The following is an 18,217-nucleotide window of genomic DNA, read 5'->3' as shown; positions in this document are numbered from 1 at the left end:
CTCACTGCAGCCATGACCTCCTGGGCTCAAGCGATCCTCCTACCTCAGCCTTCCAAGTAGCTGGGACAATAGTTGCACGCCACCATGCCCAGTTAATTTTTGGGGTTTTGTTTGTTTGTTTGTTTTGTTTTGTTTTTGGTAGAGACAGGGTTTTATCACATTGCCCAGGCTGGTCTCAAACTCCTGGGCTCAAGCAAGCCACCTGCCTCGGCCTCCCAAAGTGCTGGGATTACAGGTATGAGCCACCGCGCCAGCCCCTGTCTTTGTTCCTACTGAAATAGGCAGTGAGAGTTCTGCGTTAGAAGGTACGACACCCAAGCCTCTGGTAACCACGACTGGGGAGAAGATGCGAGGAGGAGAAACGGGGAGCGACTACTAATGGTTGTGGAGCTTCTATAGTGGACGATGAAAATGGCCTAAAATTGCGGTGGTGGCCGCACAGCTCTGTGAACATACTGGAAACCATTGGATTTTACATTTTAAGTGGATAAATTGTATGATATGTGAATTATATTTTAATAAAGCTGTTTTGGAGGAAAGATATTACAATAATGTCAACCCAAATTTATTGATTATTAAATTTCAGGTACCAGACGTTGAACATCCCTAATCTAAAAATCCAAAATGCTCCAAAACTTAGAATGTTTTAGCACTGACATGATGCCATAAGTGAAACATTCTACACCTAATCATATGTGATGGGTCACAGGCAAAACACAATCAAAACTCTAAAGAAAAGAAAAATATTTAAGGTGATGAATAATCTCAAGTACACTAATATGTTATTTACTAATTATATAAATTATATTATTATATATACCCTGAAAATGTGTGCCTATTATGTACCAATAAAAAATAAAAAATAAATTTCTAGAATACAAAAAACTGTTTCATGCACAAAATAATTAAACATATTATTTAAAATTAATTTCAGGCCATGTGATAAGGCGTGTATGAAACACAAATTCATCCTGTGTGTATACTTGGGTCCCAGTTCCAATAAATCTCATTATATATATGCGAATACTCCAAAATCCAAAAATATCTAAAATCTGAAACCCTATTGGTCCCAAGCATTTCAGATAAGGTATCCTCAACCTGTACATGAAAGGCTTTGCAAACAGGAACTTGCAAATATCTGTGTGCATTAGAGTTCATATTATCCTCATTTACAGATGAGAAAACTGAAGTTCAGATGTGGCTAATCACTTGCCTAAGGTCATCCCCCTGGAGAATCTTAGATCTGGACTCCAAGTCAGACTGTCTAACTACAGAGTCTATTTACACCCTTAGGCCTGTGGCTGTACTGTCTCTTCCAACTTCTCCTTTTATCCTAGAGTGGCCTGAGAGAAATATCGCATCAGAATGTTCTACTCAAATAAATTGTATTTTATTCAGTCATTAGTACATTGACTCTAGTCATTCAGTAAATATTTTCTGAGCATCTACTATGTATCATACGATCTTCTAGGCACTTGCAGATATAATACGTAGACTATCTCAACAACTACATTTTTTGAGAGTTAGAATGTGCTAGGTGCTGGGAATTTCTTTGGTGACTTAAAGAAAAAAACACAGGTATCTCCCTTGTTTTTTAGGTTTACTTTCTGGATGGTTCTCTCCTGTTTTTGTGGGAATCAGGAATCTTCCCATAAACATCTCTAGTACTCCTTATACTCTTTACCATAAATTAATTCAAAGGAACTCATGTATTTGTGTAAGAAAACCCTTTGTAAGCTCCACGCAGAGGCTAAGTTGGGAAGACTCCTGTGCAAGTGTTTTTGCTTATTTCTGCCTTGAATGCTGACTAAAAGATGAATACTACCACCCTCTCAGTCTCAGATTTAAATTACAAATCCTAAGTGCCAAAATTTGAAAAAAAAAATTAAAAAGATGAAACAACAACTGTGGCAAGAAAGAGAACATATTCATGGCCACAATTTATTTGGGCTTTGTGGATGGGATATTTTTCTCTTCTCAAGAGAGGATAGCAGGAAGGAGAAACATGAGGCCAGGGGTGCCTTCACAATCAGGGAAACCACTGGCCAAGAAAAACCTCAATGTTCTTTCCTTCTCTGTTGCCCCAACCAAAGAGCACTCTCCTCCTCAAACAGCACTCTCCTCCTCAAGAGACTGTTGCCTGAAATAATAGTACATTATTTTATTATTATTATTATTTATTTATTTTTTTTTTTTTGAGGAGGAGTCTCGCTCTGTCGCCCAGGCTGGCACCATCTCGGCTCACTGGAACCTCCACCTCAAGGGTTCAAGTGATTCTCCTGCCTCAGCCTCCCAAGTAGCTGGGACTTCACCACACTCAGCGAATTCCTGTATTTTTAGTAGAGACAGGGTTTCTGCCATGTTGACCAGGCTGGTCTCAAACTCTTAGCCTCCGGTGATCCTTCTGCCTCCGCCTCCTAAAGTGCTGGGATTACAGGCGTGAGCCACTGTACCTGGCCAACAGTACATTCAACATCCTGTAATAAATGTATCTTCAATAGGAGAGCATTTTTCTTCCCCACCTCCTAACCTAGATTGTAAGAGGCAGTCTTTCTCCAAGAAATCAAGGTGTATACTATATTATCATAACCGTTGAGTTTTCTCTTTTAAAGAGAGGATACTCATGATGTACAGAAGACACTGTGTGTAAAAGAACATGCCCTGGTCACTGGCTGTCCTTCATGACACCCACCAGGGTTCACTCATGTATGCACACATTCTTGTGTATTCTGAATTTGTCAGCCAAGTGGCTTCACTCCCAATACAACCCTTTGCACTCAGCTGGGGTGAACTGTCATTGTCTATTAAGCCAAAGTGCTCTTAATCATCATTAATTAATATTCCCTTCCCAAAGGAGTGAAGGTGTCATCCAAACCTGTCAGGTTCCCTCTCATCATCCACACTACACAAATACATCAGGCATCACTCTTCTCAGATACACTCAGCACATTTCTTTTGCCCTGGCCACCATCAGACATGCAGTCTTCTGTTCCCCAACCCACACGATGCCACTGGAACATTCATTCTATTCAGGTGTGATGGAGTTTTAGGACACTTGTTTCCAGGCTTTTCTTACACAAATACATCCACCCGACAAGACTTGAGAGTCATGTGTCAATATGGCCCGAACTTAGCTGTAACTCACCACTTGATACTAAAGGCGCTGCATAGATAGGTCTCAGGCAATCAAACTTCTGATTCTCTTTACATTGACTTTTATCATTTTCTTCTTCCAGTCTTCTGTTTTCCACTGGTATGCAAAATCTAACTCTATTTACCCTGCCCTTCTATGTTCTTCAGTCTTAATGCTATCACTCCTTCACAACCAAATATGAGCCCAGATGCGGATCCTTCAGGGAAAACATGACAGTCTGTAGTTGAGAGTTTGCATACCCTAGGATTTAGGTCCTAACTCTGTCACTTACCATCTTTGGGGTTTTGCAAAAGTTGCTGTATTCTCTCTGCCTCCATTTACTTATATTTGAAGTGAAAGTGACAACAGTTCCTACATCATAAAGTTAATGTATGCATTGAATGAGATCGTTATGCAAGGTTCTTTACACCATGCCTGGCACAAAGTAGCCCAAAATATTAGACATTATAAATATCAACAAAATCCATTTCTAGTATTTTTGCTCTGAGGCCAACTTTCTTGTCTCTTATTTCTTGGCTCTATTGAATGGAGTCCAATTCACACTGATGGAAAATTCTGGTATTTCAATAACTAAACCATATAAGGCTGTACCCCCAACACTTTGTCTCTAGCATTTCTCTCTCTCATTTCATATACACACATAGTTCTAGGGTAGGGAACACAGAATCTGTATCCAGGTTCCAATGTATGTGCAAACAAAATGCTTAATTTTAATGAGCACAGTGCTTCCTTCTGCATTTTTTACAAAGACCCATCAGCAGTGCACATGCATGACGCACAGACCCATCTACATGTTTATACATTATACAGTTCACCTCTCCTCTGCTAAAATAGCCTGAAGAGCTCACAAATGCAGGAATAGCACATAATTGGCATGCAGAAGCAAACAAAGAACAAAGGCCATCCTCCTCAGTCACCCCAAATGTGAGCAGACATGCACTCCATGTATGCTATCTCTGTAACCCCCACCTCATGTGTTGCTCATCTTTGCTCCTTAGTAATTCATTTATGGATTTTCTTACTTCTCATTTATCTCTAAGCTCTCATCATTCATTACAATTCTACTGGGAAATTCATGCTGGATGGCTTTCAGCTTCCTGCTAGCCAGAACAATCAGATTTAAGGGAACATTTGTGCCAGGCTCCGTGTCAGCCAATATTCTTTCTATCTAGGTAATCAGCAGATATGGCACTGCTGTTCTGATCACATCAATTTCAATTCAAGTTGCTGTGAACTGTCAGGCTAATAAAACAAAGACTCCTCTCTCCCAGCCCCAGGATGCAGAGCACCTTTACACAATACAGTCATACCACTGCTCAAAATGATGATAATAAGAGCCAGCAGTTTCCCTACAGATAGTCAGTTGCAAGAGAGGCACAAAAGGGAAACACAAGATTAACAAAGCCATGTTTGGCATGTCCAGAGGTCGCCCTGTTTCCTCTTTTCATTCCATACCTGTTACCGATGTTTGAATTCAGAAAAATAGTCATGAAAAGAGTTGCAAATAACAAGACATTGCAAAGTCATTCCTGTCTAAACTTGTCATTTTTTCATCATCAAGGGACCAATTAAAATGGTTTTTATTTCTGGCAGGAAACAAAATTTATCCAGAGAATCAATTCCATGTTGACTCAAAAAGAGGGAAGAGGACAATCAGGAAGGGGAAGATGGAACCTGAAAGTTAGAAAATGTTTTTGGGAGACCAAGGATAGAATGAGGGCCAGGAAAGAAAACTGGGTGATTAAGCTTGGGCAGTTGCTTTGACTTCATGTCAGTGAATGCTCAGAGCATGCTCAGTGTTGAGTCAAGGCAAGAAAATGCATGACATTTCAACAAAACACACTTCAAGTTAAAATGTTCATAGTCTATTATTTATAGTCTATTTACCAATGAAAAAGAAATGTGGTAATTTACACTTGTTTATAAGAAGACAACTACTGTAATCTCAGCACTTTGGGAGGCCAAGGCAGGCAGATCACAAGGTCAGGAGTTTGAGACCAGCCTGGCCAATATGGTGAAACCCTGTCTCTACTAAAAATACAAAAATTAGCTGGGCATGGTGGTGGGAGTCCCAGCTACTCATGAGGCTGAAGCAGGAGAATAGCTTGAACCCAGGAGGCAGAGGTTGCAGTGAGCCGAGATCGTGTCACTGTACTCCAGCCTGGGTGACAGAGCTTGACTCCATATCAAAAGAAAAAAAAAAAAAAAGACAACTACTTAGTATGAAGAATGTCATATGGCTGCACTAATTGCAATATGGGAAGATGTAGGAATCCGAAATAATAAAAATGTTTTGGGCATTTAAACAATGTGGGTAGATGTTAAAGCTATGAGAGTAGAACACTGCAGTGGTGCTTGAACACACTGGAACATAATATCAATGATGCTATCTATAATTTGTTGAGCATTATTGTATTTTAAGCACTGTGCTCCGTGCTTTGAAAGGATTAATTCATTTAATCCTCAGAAAAATCACATCTAGTATGTATCATGTTTATCTCCATATTTTAAGCAAGGAAACTGTGGCTCAGAAGTTACTGGATTTGTCTCAAGAATACATACAAGTGGCATTGCTAGGATTTAAGCTTAGGCAACCTAAATCCAAAATCTGTACTCTAAATTAAGTTTTATTTAACATGAAGTTGAAACTAAATCATCACAATATGTAAATTTCTTCTAGAATACAGTTTGAGGTTGTCATGCATGATACTGTATTTATCTGAAACATGGGCAGAAGAAGTGGAAAGACTTGTGAAAGTATGAAAAAGTTTGCAGTAGAATTTTCTAAACATATACATATAAACTAGACCATATGCTAGTCTGCCATAATTTCTATTACAAATACCTGGGCTCTAACTTTGGCATACAGTTTACTAATATGCTTTTATACATACATAGAAGTTTAGATACTAGAAAAAAATCACTAAGAACCTCTGAAGGAGGAGGAAGATAGAACACATTGAAAGGGATTACAATGACAGGTTAAAATTTCTTAAGTGAAGTTAGTTTCTTTCATACTAGATACACGCTTACTTCTTAGACAAGCAACCTCTTGACTCACTGTGCTTATTCTTGACTAAATGATAGTGTCATTATAAGACTGTACATATCTGAATCCATTTTAGATTTCTTTTCAGATAGAATATAGGTATATTGTTGCACTTCCCAAATTCTGAATGTTTCCAAATGGCTTATTATAACCTATTATAAATCTTTCATAGCGCATGATAAGACTGACGAATGGCTAAAATCCATCCCAAGGCAGCAGTTTTCTTTCTAGCTAACTGTGCCTTCAATGGCAATTAAAGCATTGGTATTTATCATGAAAGCTAACCAATCCAACATACATGATTTTCTTTTGAATCTTAGCCATCTTGAGAAACAAAGAGTCTGCTAAGCTCTGTTCTTGTTGTAGTAGCTGTTTATTTTATTTTTCTGGATTTAGGAGACAAACACCTGTTAATCTTATCTCATTCTCTGGCCCTGTGAGAAAAAGGCCATTAGCCAAGGGAGCTTATTTAACCAGAAAGGTCTTCAAGCCCAAATGAAGCCTCTTCTGACTGGATGCAGGAGACCTGATTCCCTTCATTCTTTCTTCTGAGAGACAAGGGAGTGCCATCCACCATCCCTTTACTCACAGCCCTGTCTGCCTTTCAAAACTATGTCCAAACGTCGCATGCAGGCCACTCTCGTCAAACCCTGTAATTGGCTGCTTCCCCAGACATTCCGCAAGTCCGCTAAGCCTTCATGTCCTGTGGAGTTTGTCAAAAAAGAATCTCTCCCAGAATCCCTCCCAGAGATGTTCCGTGGATTGCAAATTAACTAATAAAAATGTTCTGCAAATCTCTCCATTCCCCAAGAGAAATGAGGCCACATAAGGAACTGTATTAAAATGACCAGGAGAAGAGTCCGCGCGGGGCTTCCATCAGCCAGCTGGGCATTGCTGTGGCTTAGGACCACATATGCCTCGTGACATACCTCATAGAGGTCGATCATGACGTTGCCCTCAGGGCCTCTGCTGCTCTGGACATTCTCCAAGGCCAGGGTGAAGTAGACACCACGTGTGTCTGAGATGTAGAGGTTGTACGTGTCATTCTGGTTCCATTCTTGGACCGCTGCGAACACCTGATTCTCATCGGTGCTGATAACATGCATGTCCTGTGAAAAGACACAAGGTCGTGAAGAGGGAAGAAGAGTTTTATACGTTAACCTGGCAGTCATCCAAAGAGTGTGGCATCAAATAAGGAATATCAGAATGAGCACTTTAATAGAAGGTAGCTTCCTTTTGCATATATGAGAAATAATAATTAGTTAAGCATTAATCATATATTTCCTTTGTCACTTGTGGGGTTAGGCAATAAGGTCATTAAGAAATAGGATGGAGGGATGTTTGATAGATCAGTTTTAAATGCCTCATTACATAATTTGAAAAATGCTTTCTTAAATATGTATGATTTGGAGAATCAAGCATCCTGATATTTTTGCCAAGCACAAATACAATACTTGCTCAGAAGGCATATATGCGGCAGATATGAGGAAAAGCTGGAGCGACAGAGAGAAAATAGACAAACCCTGCATCTCTCAGCGTGGCTCATGGACCAGCAGCAAGGACATCACCTGTAAGCTTGTTAAACACATAGAACCTTGGGCCTCACCTGGTGAATCGAAATTTGCATTTTAATAAGATTGCTAAATAATACCATGCATATTAAAGTTTGAAAAGCACTGCCCTAAGGTTCAGCAACCCCCAGTCAGTCTCCTCTACCCTCAGCCCTAAGAAAATATTCACCAGAGAAACCCAAAGTACTAATCCTCATGTTAATGTGTTCAAAGACCTAGCTGCTTATCAAAACCTAAACTGACAGGTTCTGCATGAATCCTCCAGTGAAAAGGGCAAAAGACAGTCTGCATAACTGACGATGTTTTCAGACCCTGGCGGTCCTGGAAGACAGAATTAAAGCAAAGGTAGCATGCAGGCAGTGAGCAAATGCCCCCGGGGTGGGAATTTCAAATTCTTTCCCCCCATTCGTAACTCTAGAGAAGTACAATGGAAGCTACCACAGTCCGAAGCTTGCTGACTCAGACCAAAGCCTGCTTTCTTCTTTAGGGGATGTCTGTTAATATGTTCTTGGCTGCATTTTACCCTTTGCTCAAGACAGTAGACATAAAACAACTTCCAAAAACCAAAAATTAAAGCTAAGTAACCAAAACAAAACAAACAAAAACAAAGATTGCACATAACCACAAAGGTAGAAGAACAACGTAGAACAATTCTTGTTTTTGGCATTGCTTAGGACTCTAATCTTTCCAGATGCACCATACTCTATTTTTGAAAAGCTTTAGGAGATCTGGCAATCTTCCTGTTAACAATTCCAGTGCGGGGAAATTCTACCTAACTACTAACCTAAATTTCTCATTGTCATATATGCCCATGTTCTCAATCAAGCAGCATTTCGGCTCTGACTCTGCTCTAGACGTGTAGGCACAAGATTCCCTCTCCTCTTTACCCTTTATCACAGTAAACTCGATCCCAGAGGGAGAAGTCCATATCCAAAGGGCTTTATATTCCTCACCTCTACTCAGGCTCAATACGACATACTCGAGTTTGATAACATTTTTGTAGAAAGAACCCCAACTGGAGAGGCCAAAAAATGAATCCTGCCCATTAATTTAATGTGTGCTTCTATCCATTGAATGTCTATTTACATTTCTCCTGGTAATTACAGCTCTCTCTAGGTATCTGCAGGGGGATTGGTTCCACGACTGTCCTCAGATACCAAAATCCGCAGAAGTTGAAATTCCTTATATAAAGTGCTATAAGATTTGCATGTAATCTATGCACATCCTCCTGTACACTTTAAATTATCTCTGGATTACTTGCAATACCTAATACGATGTAAAGGCTATGTAAAGAGTTGTATCATTTATTTAATTTGTATTACTTTTTATTATATATTTTTTAATATTTTCAATCTGGTACAGAACTTGAGGAGACACAGGTCCAACTGCAAGGATTGATGTGTTTTGAAAAACAGCCGCATTCCTCTCAGATATATTTCTATATTTAATCTAAACTTTTTTCTGCTTTCTTCTACCAGCAGCACAACAAATGAGCTTTTGGAACTGACATTCAGAATACTCCATTTCTCTGGCAACAGCAACTGAATAGGTGATGGGCAGGTGACCCACATAAAGTCAATATGACATGTTTCTAGAATGACTGCGGAGTCATTAGGGAGAGACAAAATTAGTATCTCACTATTGGTTTGTAAGCAGTAAGAATAAAAGAGAAAATTCCATATCTGCTGGAGACATATCTTGGAGGTAAAGGATGAAACCAATCCTTATGGAAACAGGGTCAGAGGATGGAGAGAGATGGCCCAATCCTGTGACATTTTTGGGTCCCTAAATGTGGACATTTAAGCAGCTGATCCCACTGCCAGACTTTTCAGTGAAAGAAGACAGTCTAGCAAAGTGACTGAAGAATGGACTTTCGAGTAAAACTACTTGAGTTCAGATCTTGGCTGTATAACTTAGCCACGTGAACTTGGACACTCTGTGTCTCATAATTTCAACCTGCAAAATAGAGACAAGGATAGGAGGTTCCCCATGGAGTGGTGAGGATGAAATCCCTTGATAAGTGTTAAGCACTTCTAATAGTGTCTGGCACTTAGCAGATGCTCTAGGTATGTTAGCTACTCTCAGTTAAGTGAGCCCTTACATCCCTTTTGTTGATTAATCCAGGTTCATTTGGCCTTTCTGTTTACTGCAAATACTCAAGTCCTAACTACAGACACGAGAAGAAGTGGTTCACCCAAGTGTCTTTGTTGTTGTTTAAAATGAAATTTAAAATTCTTTGAACCAGGAGAAGCTACACCCAAGTGTTTGGTTTCTTTCTAACAGACAGACTTGTCTATGGAAATTAGCTCCAGAGCTGTTCCTGCATTGACGACCAAACCTTCCGTGGCTCTCCATCCTATAGGGCAAAGACCTAAATCCTTACCTTGACATTGAGAAGCATCAAGCAACTGTTCCCAATTCATCTTCCCTTCCTTGTCAGTAAGATGCAGCATAATCCCTGAAGCCAAGTTAAAATATTTCAACAATAACCTGACTGCATAGCTAATTCCCACTTCTGTGATTTACAGTGAATTTCTGCACTGGTGAACCTCTGAGGTTCTCACAATAGATATTTGATTAAATAATCCTACGCTAGAAGAGTAAAGTGCATCACCTGTACCGGTCACTTCTCCCAAGCCTTTATTTTGTAGATGTGGAAAGGAAAACACAGATGCATCAAATATGGTGCTCTAGGTCACTTAGAGAACTAATCACACAATGATGACAGATTAAAATGGCCATCTCTAGATACGGGCTGAGTTCCAACCCTTCCTTTGTTTCATATAATTATGTTGAACAGCCATTTTCAAATGATATTGGTCTTAAACCTTTTAATTGAAAAGTTTAAAATATTTATATACCATCTTTTTTCTCCTTCCCTAAACCCTGTTTCTATTGGGAAAAATGTGCTTTTTCTCCCAATGTGGCACTTTATGTTGAATGCTTTAACCAAATCACAGAATTTGAGAGCAACTGTGATCTTACAGATTTTGTACTGAAGCATTTCTAAAGTCTGTTCCGTAGGACAACAATGTTGTTAGGATTTTAGTAGACTTGAAAACTTTCACGTTTCAAGTTTAGAAAACTTGAAAAATGTTTTACTACTTTAAAATGGTAAAACATTTTAATTAATGGTGAATTAAAGAGCTTTCTTGCTCATTGGACATTCTAAACCTTCAATATACCAGCAAGCTACTGTTACTCTCTAGGCAAGAAACACAGAATGGAGTTTATTTCTTTTTTTAGACATATTTGACCACAACGCCAAAGTCTCAGGAAGGATTACTAAGGACATTTTATTTTAAGTAACACACATGAGAAAATATTGTTGTGAATCTAAGCTCCTTATTTAAAAAAAATAAATAAAGAAAACAGGCATTGACGAACCAGCCCAAGGTTTCAAAGCAAGTTAGTGACAGATCTGGGTCCCTAATCCAGGTCTCCTGCTGCAAATCAAGCAGCCTTCATATCACCTGCATCCTGGTCCACATCGATCTTCCACCATGGAGACAACTAGATCCATACTAATAATAATATTACCTTGCTTTTATAGAGTATCTGTCCTCCAAAATGCTCAAAGCACTTTCGTGTGTATTGCCTCATTTATCTCACTTGAGTAGCTCAGAATGGGTTCCAAGCAAGTTAAGGAAGACTGCCACTACGTTTGCGTGTCTGGAGGGCCACGTACTCTTAATGGCAACGGCAATATTAAAATCTCCCTACCCCCTATCTTTCTTTACTATTATATTATCAAACATTTTTTTGAGCACAGCTCAGGGTGACTATGATCTTTCAGGAGCTGATACAATGGTAGTGGGTGATTAAAGAAAATTGAGCATAAAATTGCTGGTTTGTCTCGATTCCTTTGGTCGGCATAAAGCTTTGTTCATTTCCAGTTGCACCAGCCCTGACTCTGACAGAAGGCCATAAAATACATGCAGCTTTGTCGCAGACCACTCCACCCAAGCTGGGGTTTCTTTTTGAAGGTATAATGGGATTATAATAAAGAATCTCATTGCCTTAAATAATAAACACCCACCTGGATCAAATAATACATTGATATGCTGTACTAGTCCCTATTTTTTTTTCTGGTAACAAGCTAAATTACTCACTGAATTCTACCCTCAGAACCCAGATGAGACTGAGTAATGGAACATGATCTTCTGGGAGAACAGGAGGAAGAAGACAGATGTAAATTCGGGTTCAAAGTAAAACGTTTTCCTTCCATATTGGCTAGATGCCACTGGGGGCAACTGTCAGCAATGATCTGTGAGATGGCTATGAACAAGCAATGCAAAGTATCTGTTTCCCCAACCTCCAGCAATGACTCTACAAACGTTTCTTTGATTTTAAAGTATGATTTCTGGGGCTCCTTAAGTCAATGGGATTTTCTTCTTAATGCCCCAACAGTATATGGAATTTTGAGGACGTGATGATGCTATGTTTTAATAACAGAAGCTATTAATTTGCCTTCAAGGTAAGAAAGTATAGGCCGGGCGCGGTGGCTCAAGCCTGTAATCCCAGCACTTTGGGAGGCCGAGACGGGTGGATCACGAGGTCAGGAGATCGAGACCATCCTGGCTAACACGGTGAAACCCCGTCTCTACTAAAAAATACAAAAAAAAAACTAGCCGGGCGAGGTGGCGGGCGCCTGTAGTCCCAGCTACTCCGGAGGCTGAGGCAGGAGAATGGCGTAAACCTGGGAGGCGGAGCTTGCAGTGAGCTGAGATCTGGCCACTGCACTCCAGCCTGGGCGACAGAGCGAGACTCCGTCTCAAAAAAAAAAAAAAAAAAAAAAAGTATAATATAAAAAATATACTACCTTGAGAGTCAGGAGACTTGAGTTCTAGCCTCAGTTATGCTACAAATAGCATTTGATTTCGACCGAAACTTATGTCACTTAAAGAGTTTATACCCGGCTGGGCGCGGTGGCTCACACCTGTAATCCCAGCACTTTGGTAGGCTGAGGCAGGTGGATCACAAGGTCAGGAGTTCAAGACCAGCCTGATCAATATGGAGAAACCCTTTCTCTACTAAAAATACAAAAATTAGCCAGGCTTGGTGGCACGCGCCTGTAGTTCCAGTTACTCGGGAGGCTGAGGCAGGAGAATCGCTTGAACCCAGGAGGCAGAGGTTGCAGTGAGCCAAGATTATGCCACTGCACTCCAGCCTGGGTGACACAGCGAGATTCCGTCTCAAAACAAACAAACAAACAAAAAACAGTTTATTCCCAAGAGTGCACATAAGATGAACATATGGTCTCCATTTCCACATCCCTCTTGAACAACAGCAGAATGTCATTGCATTGAGGATAATTCTTTTTTTTTAAGGTGCAAATCCTGCAAGTCAACTACTTCATTTATTAGTCAATCAAAGAAACAACAATTTATCTCAATGCTCAAGAGGAAAAGAAAAAAGAAAACCCAGCTCTGTTGTATTTATTGAGTTAACATGTTCATTTCTCTGACAAATCTTCCTACGAGATTATCAGGGGTAATTTGAACAACACTCAGTTTTCCTTTTACATAGTTGATGTTATCCAATTCTTATCAAAGGCACAACTTCAATGTTGTAAATTCGTGTTTTACTGGGAAAAAGAAAAAAAACACTTAAGCCAAATCAAGAACAAGAACTTAAATGTATCCAGACACAGACATACATACAGTTCCGGATAATTACCACAGTCATTAATCTCTCAGCAGCTGAAAATAACAACTACAAGCATAGTATAGTTCTTTGGAGTTAATAGTGCAACGCAATGTGTGTTATTACCTCTAATGGACTGAGGCTTATAGCCCACCTTTCACTATGTTAGGGTTAGGGAAGGGTGGTAGCCAAGAGAGAGAATTCAGTCTGGAGAAGCCAGAACAATCTGTTACTACTGGCTCTCCTGGGAGAGGAGGTCTGCTGTGCCCTTGTGTTATGTCTATTATATGACTTCCTGGGCATCTATCTGGTGTTGGTTCAAGTCAACATACTACAAAGTCACGGATGAAAATATAAGAGAAAGAGGCATGGAAACTCAATTAAAAAAAAAAAAAGTTATATATGTTCTTTGGGCAACCCAAAGTCTTCCAAGTTGAACTATAACTCTATTTAAACCTGCAGAGTACCTTTCTTATAGCCACATACATCTCCCTTGCTCTAAGATTAAGGCACAATACATTTTCAGTTCCTAGTCACTTCAAATACATCACAATGGCAGCAAGATCGCAAACACACAGCTCTGAGCTCCCAAGTCAGCTTGACCTCCACTAGGTGGCGCTCCATATTAACGCAGTTCTTCAGCACTTCTGGAAAGACAGCCTGGGGATGTCAACAGTTGAGGGTCTTTAACTTTTGCTCGCCTCTGTTTTCCAAAGGGTATGCCTTCGGGGAAGTCTAAAAAATTAGCTGCGCCTCAGAACTCTAAAGACAACCAGTCTCATAAGTTTACAGAGAGTTGATTGGCTGAGAGAGAAAGCAAAGGCTGGTGCCACGTCACAGCATCGCCGCTCAGTAAACAACTGATAATCAAACCAGATAGAAATGGATCGCAGCTGTTGCACTGATACATAACACATCCAAAAAATATTTTCTGTCTTGTTAGAAAACCAGTACATACGGCTTGAAAATCTTTACTACTGAAAATCAAATCAATTATTAAAATTCATATGAATGCTCCTATAGCAACAATCCCAGAGAGACAGAGAGAAGAAAGAGAAAAAGAGAAAGTAAGATGAAAGAAAGAGAGAGAAAAAGAAAGAGAAAAGGAGAAAGATGAAAGAAAAGAAAGAACGAGAAAGGAAACAAGGAAAGAAAGAAAGAGAAAGAAAAGAGAAGAGAAAAGAAAAAAGAAAAAAGAGAGAAAGGAAGGGAGGGAGGAAACAAGAGAAGGGTAATAAGAATGATCAAGAAGACAGTAAGGCAGAGCAAACGTGAGAAACAGAGATGAGAGACGTAAATAAAACATGACTATGAGAGGTTGAAAGAGTCCTTGGGAAAGGGATGGAGGCTGGCTTCTGTGAATGAGAGTCAAGAGTGAAATGAAGAAAGTGATCTAGGCCATACCTTGGGCAAAGCATATTTCGGAAGCTTCATTTGGGCAAATGCATTCCTTCGGTAAGACACGTAGTAATGTGGCCGCCCTCCTGATGTCAGCTGGATCATAAAAACAAGATTGTAAGAAGCTCAAGCTATGATGACAGACACAGGTCACAGAACAGCGACCTGAATGGAAGGAGGTAGCTTCCAATACAACAAATGGCATTAATGTCTATTGCAGACACGTGTAAAGAATTGGCATTTGGTTCAAACACAACTTACAAAGAGTATGTGAGCTCAGAGGCCCAAACTGAACCTACTGGACAAAAATGCAATTCTTAAATTTGCACTGTGGCTCAGATGCCAGAAAACATTTTGAGTTATTTTTTTCAAATGATACTAACCTTGGGGTACACTGGCTGATTGCCATCACCAGCCCAGGTCTCTAGACCCAAGTCTATGACCCTACAAGTAGGTAGGTCCCTGTGCCATATCAGAATGAAACGGCCCAAGTCAAACAGTGGCAGAGCTGGAGGCTCACATTTCTGGGCATCAAACTGAATTCCAGTTTGATGGTGTTACACCGATGATTATGGGCACATGGCACAGACAGGAGTGCTGGCATATCAGACAGAAAATCAGGCTACGATTGTCGTCCAAATTCAATGTAGGTCTCTTCTATTTAATTTTAATTATTATTATTATTATTTTTTTGAGATGAAGTTTCACTGCTGTTACCCAGGCTGGAGTGCAATGGCACCATCTCAGTTCACTGCAACCTTCACCTCCCAGGTTCAAGTGATTCTCCTGCCTCAGCCTCCTGAGTATCTGGGATTGATTACAAGCCCTTGCCACCACACCCGGCTATGTTTGTATTCTTTTAGTAGAGATGGAGGGTTTCACCATGTTGCCCAAGCTGGTCTCGAACTCCTGACCTCAGGTGATCGACCTACCTCGGCCTCCCAAAGTGCTGGGATTACAGGCATGAGCCACTGGGCCCAGGCTTTTTAAAAATTTTTTAAAGCTAAATCTCATTGTATTGCCCAGGGCTAGAATGCAGTGGCACAATCATAGCTCACTGCACCCTTCAACTCCTGGGCTCAAGCAGTCCTCCCCAGGAACTGAGACTACAAGCAGGTGCCACCAGAGCTAGCTTCCCTCCAATTTTGTCCAAAGCATGTAGCTCAATGAATCCTGGTGGGTGTGAGAGAGGGCAGGAAGGGGTGTGGTCTCCAGCCCAGCATATGGGCAACCTGCAGGGCACAGTGCCAAGGGCACCACCACCAGTCTCTCTCGCTCCTTCGCAGCCAACCTCAAACTCTTTAAATGCCTGGAGTTTCAATGACAGCTGGAGTTTGCATACCCAGAAGGTCGACAAATGTGCATGTTCAGCACATTAGGAATCTGACTTGGAAAGTTATCATCTTCACTGTCATGTGGCCAGATCACCTCTTAGGTCTAGTGAGGGGCTACAGGATGTTCATGGTGGCATAGGTAAAGGCTGTATGAAATTCCAAATGCAGAACTGATTCTCATTTGTAAGTCATAGATGTGGATCACAAACTGTTATTAGAAACCAGAAAAGGTTCCTGGGAGCGGCACTGATACGGAAATGAATTATTATAGACAGAACCAATACGTGTAACTATTCGAATGTCCCTTGACGACTTGATGCTGAAATTGTCCAAGTATTAATTACTAATTTTCCTGAAGAATAAAGAAATAGGGTGTGTGTGTGTGTGTGTCTGTGTGAGATCACATGTGAAACATTTTAAAAGTACACAGGCCAATGGGCACTTAAACAAATGTCTTCCTCGAAGCATGTGATTAAATATTCTAAATCCCAATTTCTTGTCGAAATAAATGTAATACTGTCTAGAATGGGTCTTTATGTATAATTTTATATATACATATAAGCTATTTAGTAATTGTACCTTTGTCATTTTTAACATGGAAGGCGGTAACTGAGTTTTTAAATGCATTGTCCAAACAAGCTTAAATTTCTCCTTGAATGCTGAAAAGCAGTGCAGCATATTTGCTTCTTGTCTCTACTAACAACTCAGGAAACTTCAGCTTCTTAAACTGTTCTCCACTCTCTTAGGGGTGAAAAACCTGGCTGAATACATCTGCTCTGAAGTGTCTTTATTCTAACCACAGTTGGTGCATGACAATAAAAGCTGATTACTCTTCCCCTGGCCTCTGCCTCCCACTATCTCCAGCCACCCCACAGCTTCCCTTCCCATTCCTGCTTCTCCACTTTTAAAGTGGGTATTGGGGAGGGGGCTGATTGGCTGACCCTTCCCCAGATAGAAAGAGACTGACATCTTTGTTCAGTCCCTTTGATAACTGGAAGTTTCTTTGGAATGCAGGTGTGGGGGACAGATCGTACTGTGCATCATCCTAGAGACAATCTCACTCCTCTCTGTGATGCCTTCATGACCCCATAAGGATAAGATCCTCTGGACACAGCCCAAAGAAACTCATTACTATTCTGCTAGTATAGAAGATTCCACACTCAGTAATTATCCTTTTGTTGAAAAGATAGTGATTTTCCCCTCTCTCCCTACCTCCTTCCCTCCCTCCCTCCCTCTCTTTTTGACTCTTAATGGAGTGTAAAGCAGGCAAAAGGGACTGCAATAGGGACAGAAACAAGGAAAATAAAGGTTTCTGAGACAATCAACAGAAGTAGATTTTTCATACCTGAACAAACACGTAATGATCCTGAACAATCAAAGAGTCTGGGTCAATGTAGCCTGGAAAAGGTTGATTCCTGTTGGCCTCTGTACAGTTCTGCATTCGGCAAGTTAGATAATGTGAATCTGAAAATAAATAAATAAAAAACATGCGGTTAAGGGGGATATACAGATAGAGCTTTAGAGTCAGGGTGGACGTTTGCTATTTCCCTTACCATTTCCTTTTTTTTTTTTTTTTTTTTTTTTCTTTTTGAGACGGAGTCTCGCTCTGTCGCCCAGGCTGGAGTGCAGTGGTGCCATCTCGGCTAACTGCAAGCTCTGCCTCCCGGATTCACACCATTCTCCTGCCTCAGCCTCCCAAGTAGCTGGGATTACAGGCTACCACCACCATGCCTGGCTAATTTTTTGTATTTTTAGTAGAGACGGGGTTTCACCGTGTTAGCCAGGATGGTCTTGATCTCCTGACCTCGAATCCACATGCCTTGGCCTCCCAAAGTGCTGGGATTACAAGCGTGAGCCACCGCGTCCTGCTACCATTTCCAATTCTCTAAACAAGTCTCACAATCTTTGTTAAATTGTCATTGTTATTATTATTTAAATTATTATCATCATTATTTTACTCACTTGCTCTCAATACCACCTACAACATCTCCTGGTGCTTCCATCAAGTCTTGATATCCTAGAATACTAAATTCTTGCTAATTATTTTTTCCCTCCCAAACCCAAA

The 18,217-nt window shown here is 40.4% G+C and overlaps 1 protein-coding gene across 5 annotated transcripts in view; it reads right to left on the bottom strand.

Annotated features, from left to right (window-relative positions):
- Nucleotides 1-18,217, bottom strand: part of SORCS1 (sortilin related VPS10 domain containing receptor 1) — a 600,060-nt gene that overhangs the window by 119,038 nt on the left and 462,805 nt on the right. For all 5 annotated transcript variants that reach the window (XM_023206217.2, XM_023206215.3, XM_023206213.3 and 2 more), the window contains exons 7-9: nt 17,498-17,616; nt 14,825-14,914; nt 7,133-7,312 (exon numbers count right to left, since the gene is read on the bottom strand). In XM_023206217.2, the coding sequence (XP_023061985.1) occupies nt 7,133-7,312; nt 14,825-14,914; nt 17,498-17,616 (389 nt within the window). The remainder of the gene's footprint in view (nt 1-7,132; nt 7,313-14,824; nt 14,915-17,497; nt 17,617-18,217) is intronic.

Source organism: Piliocolobus tephrosceles, chromosome 9 (assembly GCF_002776525.5).
Source record: "Piliocolobus tephrosceles isolate RC106 chromosome 9, ASM277652v3, whole genome shotgun sequence".
Lineage (NCBI taxonomy): Eukaryota > Metazoa > Chordata > Mammalia > Primates > Cercopithecidae > Piliocolobus > Piliocolobus tephrosceles.
This window is presented reverse-complemented; position numbering and strand designations above follow the sequence as displayed.